Consider the following 14,699-nt stretch of genomic DNA (forward strand, 5'->3'; position numbering starts at 1 on the left):
TGTTCACTTACCATCAGAAACAAGTAGAGGACCTGTAAATGAAGATCCACCGAAACAGACAGAAGCTGTGTTCAGAATGCAATACTAGCTTACTACTCTCTAACTATATCTTAAGTCACCCATGAAAATATGTTTGCTAATGTTAAAGCAACACTTCTGAAATCCTCTGAAAAACCAAGCGACACTTTCATTCTGAGAATGAAAACCATTTACTTGCCCTCAAATCATTCCAAAGTCTTATGAGTTTCTTTCATCTGTTGGATGCAAAACAGATATTTGAAAGAATTTTGGAAACTGGTAGCCATTGACATATACACTACCTGACAAAAGTCTTGTTGCCTATCCAAGTTTTAGGAAAAACAAATAATAACTTGACTTCTAGTTGATCATTTGGTATCAGAAGTGGCTTATATGAAAGGCAAAGGCCTCGAGATTACGCTTATTTTACCAAAATAAAATATGATCATGACTTGATTTTTAATTATTTAATTAATACAGTAAGGTCTGACTTTGCTTAGACAAAAAACTTGTCACTTAACAGAAATAATGAATGTAACCCCAAACCATGATTTTTCCTTCAGCAAACTTGACTGATTTCTGTGAGAATATTGGGACCAAGCGGGTTCCATGAGCTCTTCTGCAGTATTTGTGATGATTGGGATGCAGTTCAACAGATGATTCATCGGAAAAATCAACCTTCTGCCACTTTTCCAAATGATCAACTAGAAGTCAAGTTATTATTTGTTGCTCTTACAGCTGGCATCGACGACAAAACTTTTGCCAGGTAGAGTTGTAGTAACATAAATACTGTACTGTAAAGGTCAACAGTTACCAACAGTCTTTAAAATATCTGCTTTTGTGTTCAAATGCAAAGCAACACAAACAGGTTTGGAATTAGTGGAGGTTTATAGTTAATGACGACAGAAATTTTATTTTAAATTTAATTTAATTATATAAAATTTTATGAACTAACCCTTTACATTTAACACACTAGTTACAAAAATATTATATTTGAATGTTCTCTTAGCATTTAAACATCCAAATGTTTTTTAAAAGTGTGATGGAAATATTAAAGAAACATTTTCATATATTTTTTAAATGTTGCGTGTTACTTTTTGAAACATTTTGAAATGAAAGGACAACATTTTGAGAACATTGTTAATTATATTTAAATGCTCTCGTATTTTCACTGAAAAGAAAGAGAGAAATCACATTAAAGGACAATTTAGTGTGTAATTTACTTGACCTCTAGCTCTTTGAGGTGTAGATGAATATTTTTTTGTAGAATTCATTGGATTTTTACTGAAAAACTGTGTTCTTGTGGATTCATGTAAAGCAAATCCACAGCTAGCGACACTGATAACACTTTATTTTGATAATCCATTTGAGTATTAGTAGACTGCTTAATATCTGTTGATATGTTCCTTCAACAGACATTTAACTGAATATAAGAAACTTAGCAAGTACATGTCAACTTACACTAACCCTAACCCCAACCTAACAGTCTTATAATCTAATGAGAATTAGTTGGCATGTAGATGCAATGTAATTTAAGTTCAACAAACGGACCATCAAAATAAAGTGTGACCGCGACACTTTCAGTACAAAATAATACAGCCAAAACAAAATGAATCCACATTGCTACACATGATTAAGTACATTAAATTACCGTAATTAAGTAATCAGATTACTTTTTCAAGTAACTAGTAAAAAATTATTCTTTTTTAATTTCCACATTCTTTTAATTTTCAAGAAAGTGACGGTGGTTTCTTTGTTTTCTCATTAATCGATTGACGACTCCTGTCATGTGTTGAGTGAAATCAGGAGTAAGTGTGATTGTGTTGTGCATGATGTGTAAACATGAAACTTACTGCAGTTCTAGCTTAAACGTCTATTTTCTCATCTCACTCGCATAAAAACAGATTCAATCTGTTCCAATACCCTTGCAAAATTGCAAATGCAAGCTCAGAATATTCGCTATAACTTTTTTCATGCATATAATTCTTCATGCAGTTCAGGTTTGTCTGATCTGCGCCTCAACTTCACAGACACGGATTTACATTTCCTACAGCCTGAGGTTTATTCATTGACATTTCACATTTAGGGGCTTCACATTTCTCAAAAATATAGTTTTTTTCTTTTAATTGTTACAAAGAAACAAGCCCAACCCAAAACAGAACACCAAAGTAACATAACACATTATTTTCCTTAAAACCTATTGCAATATATTATAATATATATTTAAAAGTAACTTTTCCCAACACTACGTACAACATTATTACCTTTAATCCACAGCCTCGACAAACAATCCTGAGTGTGAGCTCTTTTTTTTTGCATATAATGACATATGCATAGATGCAAACTCAAATATGAGCTGATGCTGTTTTTTTTCATAAGAGAAGAAAGAAAATAGAAAGAATAGAATAGAAAGAAAATAATTCTATTGTGGCTACTACTGTATATACTATACACTGCAGAGATAGTAAAGGCGGATGTACACAGAGCAGATTCTCTTGGTCGGAAGATCGTATGTACACGCATGTCACGAGCAGTTACAGTTACTGTAACGAGTGGCTACAGTTAGGTCCATAAATATTTGGACATTGATACAGTTCTAACGTTTTTGACTTTATACACTAACACAATCAAATTGAAATTAAACGAAACAAGATGTGCTTTAACTGCAGACTGTCAGCTTTAATTTGAGGGTATTTACATGCAAATCAGGTGAACGCTGTAGGAATTACACTTTGCATATGCGCCTCCCACTTGTTAAGGGACCAAAAGTAATTGAACAATTGGATTCCAAGCTGTTCCATGACCAGGTGTGTGTTATTCCCTCATTATCCCAATTAAATGAGCAGATAAAAGCTCCAGAGTTCTTTTCAAGTGTGCGATTTGCATTCGGAATGTGTTGCTCTCAAGATGAGATCCAAAGAGCTGTCACTATCGGTCAAGGAAGCCATCATTAGGCTGAAAAAACAAAAACCCATCAGAGAGATAGCAAAAACATTAGGCGTGGTCAAAACAAATGTTTGGAACATCCTTAAAATGAAAGAACGCACCAGTGAACTCAGCAACACTAAAAGACCCAGAAGACCATGGAAAACAACTGTGGCGGACAGATCAAGAACATGTGTGTCAAAGTCAACAATCAAGAGAAGACTACACCAGAGTGAATACAGAGGGTTCACCGCAAGATGTAAACCATTGGTGAGCCTCAAAGACAGGAAGGCCAAATTGGAGTTGTAAAAATCCTTCACAGTGCTGGAACAACATCCTATGGACAGATGAGATCAAGATCAACTTGTACCAGAGTGATGGGAAGAGAAGAGTATTGAGAAGGAAAGAAACTGCTCATGATCCTAAGCAGTAAAGCATGGTGGTAGTAGTGACATGGCGTGGGCATGTATGGCTGTCAATGGAACTGGTTCTCTTGTATTTATTGATGATATGACTGCTGACAAAAGCAGCAGGATGTATTCTGAAGTGTTTCAGGCAATATTTTCTGCTCATATTAAGCCAAATGCTTCAGAACTCATTGGACGGTGCTTCACAGTGCAGATGGAGAATGACCCAAAGCATACTGCAAAAGCAATCAAAGAGTTTTTGAAGGCAAAGAAGTGGAATGTTATGCAATGGCTAAGTCAATCACCTGATCTGAATCCGATTGAGCAATCATTTCACTTGCTGAAGACAAAACTGAAGGGAAAATGCCCCAAGAACAAGTAGAAACTGAAGACAGTTACTGTAGAGGCCTGGCAGGAATAAAACCCAGCGTCTGGTAATGTCTATGCGTTCCAGACTTCAGGCTGTAATTGATTGCAAAGGATTTGCAACCATATATTAAAAAGTGAAAGTTTGATTTACGATTATTTTTCTGTCCAATTACTTTTGGTCCCTTAACAAGTGGGAGGCACATTTGCAAACTGTTGCAATTCCTTCTCCGTTTACCTGATTTGGATGTAAATACCCTCAAATTAAAACTGACAGTCTGCATTTAAAGCACATCTTGGTCGTTTAATTTCAAATTGATTGTTTATTGATTATCAAATTTTTTAATACTGAAGACAAATTTATATCCTTGAAAATAAAATGGGAACAACTTTGTAATCAAAACCCTTTGACTAATACAATCACAGCAGTGATGGAGTATTTAAATGAGTGCTTTATAAAATACACACTGATGTCAATGAAAAACAGCAGTTATAATCTACTCTATTCTTAACCCTCACTTAATTTCATGTAGTTTAAGAGAATTGATTTATTGACTTGTTGTAAATCCAGCTGCTCTAATCTCCATTACAGAGAATGGGGCTGCAAAGCATCATAAACCAAACACGTCTCCATGGAAAAACCAAAGTGATACCTTCCAAATAACTCACATATGAAGGTCAGCTGAAGTATTTCAAACCTATGTGTGCTTAGGTTAAATTTCGATGACTGAAAAACGTTTCCCTTGCATACAAAAGCACACTTTTGGGGACTCAATATCACACTAATCCAAAATAAGATTCACAAAATGGGTTAATACCCCAGAAGTATGACTTTTGGAAAGTAAGTACTCTACACTCTCAGAAATAAAGGTACGCGAGCTGTCATAAGGGCAGTACCTTTTCAAAATGTGCATATTTGTAGCCAAAGAGTCCACAGTGGTACCTCAAAGGTGCATATTAGTGCCCAGATGTACCTAAAAAGTAACTTTGAGGTACCATTTTGAACCCTTCAGGTACAAATATGTACCTTTTGAAAAGGTCCTGCCCCAGTGACAGCTCACGTTCCTTTATTTCTGAGAGTGTGTATAATCTGAATTCTTCACACATTTTATGAGCTACAACCATGTGAGCATCAATAATTTCCACATGACTTCCCTTACAACCTAGTCTGAGAGCAAAATTCACACCGTGTACACTCACCTTAAGAGTAGTATGCTAGTATGTTAGTATGCAATTCTGAACACAGTTAGAGAACAAGGCAATCACCATCTGACCACCTGGCTGCTGTAGTCCTCAGTAACTCCAGTTACCTCCATTTTCCCCACTGCGTCCTTTGCTCCATTGTCCTCCTGTTGTCGGACGGCAGATGTTTTCTGTTGCTTCATGGTCCTGCGCTGTTGTCGTTTCCTCTTCTTCTCCTCCTGCCGCTCCTGATGATGGCAAAACTGAACGCGATGCAAGAAAAGCTCCCTTGCGTACTCGTATAGCTGCATGTCTAGTGCATTCAGCTCCTCTATGCGCCTCCTTGTGGATGTCCCGACCGTGACCCCAGCCGCCCGGGTGCCGTTGATCTGAGTAAAGGCGGCTATGAAGTGCAAGCCGAACGTCCTCTCGAAGAGAAACTGCGTTTTACGCTGAAACTCAGTCAGGCCGAAAAAGGCCATGCGGCGCAGGTTGCGTTTCGCGCTGCTGAGGAGAAGCTCTGCGCGTCGCTCTTCAGTCATTGAGGACAAGTTGTAGCAGCCCACCAGACTGAGGTCGGCCAGCATGCGCGTTTGCCGGTTGTTAGCCAGGTTTGAGGAGCAGGCCATGAACTCCTCCAGAGTCACACCGGTCCAGTCTTCACTGCTGTAACAGGCAGGCAGCTCATCTGGGGTGGGTGGACGTCCGTCACACATGTGCAGAGCCGTCTTCCATGTGGCACCACGCTGAACGTGTTTCCATTCGCTCAGGTAACGCGACACTGGGTCCCGCAAGAGTGTGATGTAGTAGAAGCTCCTGGGAGAAGAACAGAGGGAATTAGGAATCTCGAATAAACTAATATTTTGTTGCATTTACATTGTTATGCCAAAGGCAAGAATAAAAAATGAATTTGTCATTGAATAATTCCTTCAAGAGATTCAACATTACAGATTCATCTACTAATAAAATGTTAAGTACCATTTAGAGATTCAACATTGCAGATTCATCTAATAATGAAACGTTAATTCCCTTCAAGAGTTTCAACATTGCAGATTCATCTACTAATAAAAGTTCTTAGTAGTTAATTAAGTTAAGGTTAAGTTTTTATGAATGAGAATGAGTGATTGAATCATTTAAATTCAGATAAGAAAAATATACTTTTAATTTATATATTACATATTATAAATAGTGGATTGCATCAAATAACATTTTGTCAGAACCCCTTGTGATTTATTTTGAAACAGTGTAATATCTCGCAGCCTTTGTGAACTTCTTTTTGCCCCCAATTGAAGAATGAAAAGAGCTTTATTTGAAGTATATCTGGACCTTAATGGCCCGTTTCCACTGAGTGGTACGGTACGGTTCAGTTTGGTACGCTTTTATGCCCATTTCCACTGTCAAAAGGTGTACCGAACCGAACCGTACCATACCAGTTTTTTTTTGAGAAAGGGTACCAAAAGGCGGAGCTAGACGCGCAGCTGAACGCTATTGGTTTACAGAGATCCGTCATTCGCTTATGCAACAAGCCAGAATGAAAACAAAAACCCGCCATGTTTGAAATACACAGATTACAGCGGAATGATATATATACATATAATAACGAGCCATGGTCGACCCGGGCTCAAACAAACCTTGTCGTCTTGATGAACAGTCACAATGCCAAGAAGAAGAGCAGATTTACCCTGTGCCCCGTAGTTTTAAGAGTCTGAAGCACGAGCGGTTTCGCTTTCTTGCTTGCGCTCACCGTGCATCTAACGTTATATCTGAAACAACAAACCTCTTGAGCTGATGATAATAACCTGTGCTTGATTATTGACGTGCTTTTGAAACCCGATCCTGTCAGATACTGACAAACGTGAGAGTGACGCACGAAAAAAGGAGAAGCCGGAAAAAAGGAGCACATTATTTTTTCAACAATTTTTTCAAACGTGACTATTATCTAACTATTATCTTCACCTTCTGGACTATTATGAACTCAGAAAGACGGAATTGCTCTCTAACAGAGCTACATGTGCTGCTGAAGATTACAGACACAGATGAGAGGTCTGCTCTGACTGTGGGCTATATTTCCTGTTGTTTTTGAACCTAAATAAGCACTAAATGTATGCTGTGTGTAGTTTATCTGTAATTGGTAACATATCGGAGACTGTAAGGGGCTGTATGTGTTCATATATGTTCATTTATTAATTTATGTTATATAATTGCAGACGTTACGGTAGGCTATTTCGCACGGTCATTGATCTGCAGTTATAATCAACTCATGTTTATAGAAAAGTTAGTAATAAACATTTCTACAGAGGTATTTATGTGTATGAAGCATCTGTTTAGTGAGAAGTGCTTCTCATATGATATGTGAGTGACCCGTGCAGCTTTATTGTAGACATTTTCTCGAGCGAAAATAACGTCGACTGAAACTTTCTGTCATACACCATGCCCACCAAAAGGGTACCCTTGGTAGTGGAAGCGCAAGCCTGTTAAAGGTGACCCGTACCGACCCGAACCGTACTGTACCAGTCAGTGGAAATAAGCCATAACTGTAACTGACAGGGGGTTCCTTTCCTCAGCAATTGTAAACACTGTAGACAGTAACATTTAGGTTGATTTAACAATATCAATTTGAGTCCACACCACATCCAATGAATAAATACAGGAAAAACTAGATTATCAATCCAAATCTCCACCACAAGCACAACATGAGTAGGATGATTCTACTTGTAAGTTCATTAAGAAATGTATAACCATTTCCATAAAAAAACTTTTTGTAACACTTCATTTTGATGGTCTATTTGAGTATTAGTAGACTGTCTGCTTAATATCTGTTGATATGCTCCTTCAACAGACATTTAACTGACTATAAGAAACTTAGCAAGTACACGTCAACTTACACTAACCCTAAAACTAACCCCAACCTAACAGTCTACTAATAATCTAATGAGAATTAGTTTCCATGTAGATGCAATGTAATTTAAATTCAACAAACGTACCATCAAAATAAAGTGTGACCAACTTTTTTTCAACAATGATTATAACTAATGCTTTTGAGCAACAAATCAGGATATTAGAATCACTTCAGAAAAATCACAACATTGGAATGAATTCACAAGAGTCAATAAAATAAAGAAAAACAGAAACAATTACGGTTTTTAATGTATTTTATATCTAATAAATGCACCCTTGGAGAACAGAAGCTTCTTTTAAAAATACCATACTAGCTCCTCCTTGTCTGTTCAGCTTTATTTCATTTAAATATACATCCTTTCCTGTCATTCAGACCAGCAACACACTACAAAAAATGTTGGGACAGGAGCAGTTTAGGGGTAGTAATTGGGTAAATGATGGTTTAATAATTGGTTAAATAATGATTTGAAGTGATTTGAAACAGGTGATGTCAACATGTGATTGTATGATTTGGTACAAAAGCAGCATCAATTCAATTCAATTCAATTCAATTCACCTTTATTTGTATAGCGCTTATACAATGTAGATTGTGTCAAAGCAGCTTCACATAAAAGGTCACAGTAAATAGGAACAGTGTAGTTCAGTTTGTAGTGTTTAAGTTCAGTTCAGTTGAGCTTAGTTCAGTGTGGTTTAATAATCACTACTAAGAGTCCAAACACTGAAGAGCAAATCCAACGATGCGCACCTCTACAGATCCCGAACCATGCAAGCCAGTGGCGACAGCGGAGAAGGAAAAAAACTTCACTAAAGGCGGAAGTGAAGAAAAAAAACCTTGAGAGAAACCAGGCTCAGTTGGGCACGACCATTTTAATTTCTCCGCTGGCCAAACGTCTTGTGCAGAGCTGCAGTCTCAGTGGCGGAGGCTGGAAGCTGGCCTCAGCGAAGACTCGTCTGTCTCTGGAGCGTCATAGGAATCAGTCTCATGTTCTCCACTCTTCCATGACCATCGCAGTAGTTGCTCAGGATTCGGCCAGGTCCAGGATATGGAAACCTTGGGATCATCTCGTCGTTGGTCTTGGATCGAATCAGTGACTCTGCATAGTCTGAGGGCCTCGGGAAGAGTATCCCCAGGTGGAAATGGAGAATAAAGAAAATAATTAGCGTAGCTGATGTTCACAGTGTATATCAGCAAGATGCATAACCTGTGTGGAAGCCCCCTAAGTGGTGCACTAAGTGTATGCTTTACTAAACAGATAGGTCTTTAATCTAGTTTTGAATTGGGAGAGTGTGTCTGAGCCTCGGACGTTATCGGGAAGGCTATTCCAGAGTTTAGGAGCTATAAATGAGAAGGCTCGACCTCCTTTACTCGACTTTGCTATTCTAGGTACTACCAGAAGCCCTGAGTTTTGAGACCTTAAAGAGCGAGTTGGATTGTAGCGAGACAGAAGATTGGTTAGATAAACAGGAGCTAGATTATTTAAAGCTTTATATGTAAGAAGCAATATTTTAAAATCAATACGAAACTTTACAGGCAGCCAGTGTAAGGAGGATAAAATTGGGGTGATGTGATCAAATTTTCTAGACCTGGTTAGAACTCTGGCAGCTGCATTTTGTACTAATTGAAGTTTGTTAATAGAGGATGCTGGGCATCCAGCAAACAGTGCATTACAGTAGTCCAGCCTAGAAATCATAAAAGCATGGACTACCTTTTCTGCATCTGAGATGGATAGCATACTTCGTAACTTAGCGATATTTCTCAGATGAAAGAAAGCAGTTTTTGTGACATGGGATATATGATTTTTAAAAGTTAAATTGCTGTCTAATATGACACCCAGATCTTTTATAGTAGAGCTAACGCTAACTTTGTATCCCTCTAATTGTAGGTCGAGTTGTGAGATCTGCTGTGTACAGGATTTAGGCCCAATAAGTAATAATTCTGTTTTGTCTGAGTTTAAGAGAAGATAATTGTTGGTCATCCAGTCTTCAACATCTTTAATACACTCAGTTAGCTTGGACAGTTTAGACGTCTCGTCAGGTTTAGTTGAAATATATAATTGAGTATCATCTGCATAGCAGTGAAAGCTGATCCCATGTCTTCTAATAATGTCTCCCAGAAATGTCTCAAAGAAAGGTCTAGTCCTTTAGGAGCAAAGATGGGCAGAGAATCGCCGGTTTGCCACCAAATAAGTGAGAAAATTATTGAACTGTGTAAAAAACAATGCTCCTCAAAGAAAGATAGGAAGACATTTGGTTATTTCAGCTTAAACAGATCATAACATACTTAAAAGATTCAAGGAATCAGGAGGAATTTCAGTGCGTAAAGGACAAGGACGCACGCCCAAGCTGAACAACCGTGATCTCCGATCCCTCAGGCAGCACTGCATCAAGAATCCACATTCATCTATAAGCCATATCACAGCATGGGCTCAGGACTAATTTGGCAAACCACAATATGTAGTTACATAAACAAATGCCAGTTAAAACTCTTCTGTGCCAAAAGGAAGCACTATGTTAACAGTGTCCAGAAGCAAAGTTTATTTTTCTTACTATGAAAATAAACCCACAATGCGTACCCACATTTTTCTTTAGTGTTCAACAGAAGCAACGATATCTCATACAGATTTGTAACAAATGGTAGATAAGTAAATGGTAAGTAAATTTACATTTTTAGCTGAACAATCTTTGTGCCACTATCAATGCATTTAGATTAGATTAGAATATATTTGTAACACGTGGATGACAGACAACGTTAGGATCCAAGTGCAGGTTTATTCGGTAGTCAAGCAAGCAAGGGTCAACACAGGTGCAAACAGATAAAATAAAGGCAAATCCAAAATCGTAGTCACTATAACAGGCGAGAGGTCAGAAGGCAGGCAGTGAACATGGATAAACAGACAAACTTGGCAAGGGTCAAAACACTGAGAAACAAGACTAAGGAAAACGCGTTGAATTGTCACTTTACAGGTAAACAAGACTTGGCAAGGAAGTGAGTGTGTGTGCTGCTAAAGTAGTGTGTGTGATTAGTCCAGAAGCAGCATCAGCTGTGGGAGTCCAATCAGTGGAGACTTGGAGCAGGTGTGTGTGTGTGGCATGACTGAATTTGTAGTTCATAAGATGTAGTCCATGTGAATGTGAGTGTTTACCAGCGACCTCTGGTGGTTAGATCGCTGGTAATCATGACAATATTTACTGTGCCCAAAAGGCAATTAGGTTTACAGCAATAGCCGACAGTTGACAGCAACAAGTCACACTCAATAAAATAAACTAACAGTAAACAATACAAATAATCATGGAGAGAGAAAAATAAAAAAACTAAAAGCTTGTTTAGTAACACAACTGCAGTTGGAACAAATGAGTACAAATATCTATTGGACCTTGCCCGTCTAGAGTAAGTATACCTTATGCCTGATGGCAGGTCTCATCTGCTAAAATGGACATGGCCTTCTTTATCACCTCATACACTTGTCCAAAAATAGCATAACTTTAATAGCAGTACCTTGAGCCCTGGCCTAAAACCCTTGTTAATTTGTTTTAGAATGGCTAAATGATACTTCTATAGTATCTACTTGCTTTTTTTTGTGAAGAAAACATGATAAACAACATGTAAAAAGACCAGGACCACAACCCATACTCCACAGAGCAAAGCAAACAAATCCTCTGTGCCAGAGCTCTGACAACATTTGAACATTTCTGTTGCAAAACAAGACAAAGATGCTAATTATAATAGCACTTTTGGCAGCGTTCCTCATTAAAATGACCACGCTGGATTTCCTGAGCATTTCTTGTTAATTATATCAGTGTAATTTTGTGCCGCGCAACAGCTAATCATTTAGACAGAGATGTGGGTTGAGGTTCATTACAACAGACGGATTCAATCCACATTATATTCACATCGTCAGAATGTACACGAAAAAAAAAACATTACAGGTGATAGCCGAGAAACTTCCATTAACGCTTGACGCTCTCAAAGAGAAAAACAGGTTTTCAAATGATATTTATCAGAAAATGAGGAAAAACAAGCTCAGTAAAGCATCCAATTTGGTGTATGTGCCCAGAATAGCTGCTGGACTGAACGCATGGTGAGATGCTCTGGGCTCATTGTCAGACAGTTCCTCATCATTTGTCTCATTTCCTCTTGCTGGGATTGTTATAGCTCCTGCATGAGGAGCACATTATTTCCAATCAGCTCAATGAGAGGAGCGTCACCGAGTGCATTTCAGCTGACACAAGACATCAGTTATCCACACGAACATTCATTCACATCCTATAAGCAAATATTCACTTATTTGCACCAGAGATGCACGATGCAAAAACTGTGGGAGCACGATTGTGCCACTATTATAAAAATGTATTTGTGACACTTTATCTGAGATCAAAACATTCTGATTTAACTTTGTTTAGTTTATAACTTGCAATTTTTACTTTATAAACTTTACATCTTGAACACTTTGTGAAAAAATTCATTCATTCATTTTCCTTCAGCTTAGTTTCTTTATTCATCAGGGGTCGCCACAGCGGAATGAACCGCCAACTTATCCAGCATATGTTTTACACAGCGGATGCCCTTCCAACTGCAACCCAGCATTGGGAAACACCCATATGCTCTCACATGCACACGCATACGCTATGGCCAATTTAGTTTGCTCAATTCACCTATAGCGCATGTTGTAGACTTGTGGGGGACACCAGAGCACCCGGAGGAAACCCACATAAACACGGGGAGAACATGCAAACTCCAAATAGAAATGCCAAATATCCCAGCCGGAACTCGAACCAGTGACCTTCTTGCTGTGAGGTGACAGTGCTAACCACTGAGCACCATGTCACCCTGACTTTTTATTTGAACTTTTCCTTAAAATTTTAAGTTAAAACCTGCTAAATTTCTTCAATTCTTAAGGTTTTTTAGGACAACTTAATTTTGTATGTTCAATCAACTTAAAAGTTAACTTAATTCCCTCAAGTTGTGGCAACACAAATCGATTGTGTGGAACCCAGCATTTTTTACAGTGAATCGCAAATTATTATGTATGCTGTTGCAGAAACCAGCTTTTATAACTAACAACTGGCAGTGATGCTACTGGGTTTGAACTTCACATTTCAGCTTCAGGGAGCTGTAAAAGTTTCTGGCTAAAGGGATGCACTGTGATGTCATGCCTGGAAACCAGTCTAAGATTTATCGAGTGATCTGCCACATCACGGTCAAATTACGGCCCAGAATGTCGTACCGGCTACGGCATTATAATACAGCGAAATCAATAACTCTCCACTACAGTAATCCATCTGCTCTTCAGCGCTGACCTATTGGAGACGCACTGTCAAATGTTAACCCGCTCGATACGGTCAAGCTGAGCAGGATATGATATGATAATGAAGGTCAGATCGCTGATCACAGGCTGCAGAGGTCAGTCTGGCACTGCATAAAGCATCTATGAATATTGTTTTAGAAGTGCTTTAAACAAAGAGTTCATTAAACTGAGGACAATTTCTTTGCAATTAAAGGGACAGTTCACCCAAAAAAATCCATTCGGTCATTATTTATTCAGCCTTCACTTATTCAGAACATAAACTTATTGTTTATGTTTTATATTCATTCGTTCAACGGTCAATCAGAGCCTCTTGAGGGTGGGCCTTTTGGAGGAAATAAAAAATATGACAGTCGTTTTCATGTTAGCTGAGTAGCTGTATATAATCTAAGTAAGATCTATAAAAATATAGCATGATTTTCTACAAATGAAGCATGAACACACGTTGCTTTGCATCTTATAAACACAACCAAGCCTTAAAAATACACTGTGCACCACCCCTTTAATGGCCAGATCTCATGGTGTCAAACTATTTCATATATAAAAGCATCAATATGTCTCACGTGCTCACTGTGTGTTTAGTGAACTATATATACAGATATATGTGTGTGTGTGTGTGTGCGGGTGTGTTTTTAGCTGTTTAATTAAGAATGTTGTAGGTTTACCAGTGAATGCTCATTACAGTGATATATCCCTTTAAACTGCTCTTCTCCCAGTCGGATAAAAAGTATTACTGTCATCGATTGTATATCAGTAATGAGAAGCGACTGCCTTCCTCTGAGCACCGCTAATAGACTTTGAGCTGAGTAATTAAATGCTCTGCTTAAAAAACAATTTCATGAGATTAATTAGCACACCTCCGTCAACTCGACGAGGAAGCTTTTACGTTGTCTTAATAGATTGTAAATGTGTCTTTCTCTCGCTCCGTCATGCTTTTACAGGCTTCCCTGCTGTCACCGAAAACTTCAAGGCCTGGAAAATAAATGGAAATTAGGCTTGAAATTTATGGATGGAAATTTCTGCCATTTTTCTAGATTTGCTCTGCTTTAAAGGGGAAACATTATGCTTCATTCCACAAGATGCAGTATAAATCTCTGGTGTCCTTAAAAAGTGTCTGTGAAGCTTCAAATATAGCCCACAGGTCATTTATAATAACTTGCATGTGAGCAAAAAGTCGCAATTTTTCTGTGTGTCCCTTTAAATGCAAATGAGCTGCTGCTTTTTAGAAGGGGGCGGAGCCTTTACACATTTTCTGCTTGTTAAGTCTGACATCACAGTTTTCGGGTTAAGTTTCTAAATGGATAGTGCATAAATATAGAGGTGGCACGGTGGCAAAGTGGGTAGCGCTGTCGCCTCACAGCAAGAAGGTCGCTAGTTCGAGCCTCGGTTGGGTCAGTTGGCATGTCTGTGTGGAGTTTGCATGTTCTCCCTGTGTTCGCGTGGGTTTCCTTCGGGTGCTCCGGTTTCCCCCACAGTCCAAACACATGCGCTATAGGTGAATTGGGTAAACTAAATTGTATGTAGTGTATGTGTGTAAATGAGAGTGTATGGGTGTTTTCCAGTGATGGGTTGCAGGTGAAAAGGCATCTGCTGTGTAAAA

At 38.5% G+C, this 14,699-nt stretch overlaps 1 protein-coding gene across 1 annotated transcript in view; it reads right to left on the minus strand.

Annotated features, from left to right (window-relative positions):
- Window positions 1-2,198: 2,198 nt before the first annotated feature.
- hs6st3a (heparan sulfate 6-O-sulfotransferase 3a) overlaps window positions 2,199-14,699 on the minus strand; it is a 57,677-nt gene continuing 45,176 nt past the window's right edge. Inside the window, exon 2 of the mRNA XM_056459440.1 lies at window positions 2,199-5,714. Within this exon, the coding sequence (XP_056315415.1) occupies window positions 4,979-5,714 (736 nt within the window). The 3' untranslated portion in view covers window positions 2,199-4,978. The remainder of the gene's footprint in view (window positions 5,715-14,699) is intronic.

This window comes from Danio aesculapii, chromosome 6 (assembly GCF_903798145.1).
Source record: "Danio aesculapii chromosome 6, fDanAes4.1, whole genome shotgun sequence".
Lineage (NCBI taxonomy): Eukaryota > Metazoa > Chordata > Actinopteri > Cypriniformes > Danionidae > Danio > Danio aesculapii.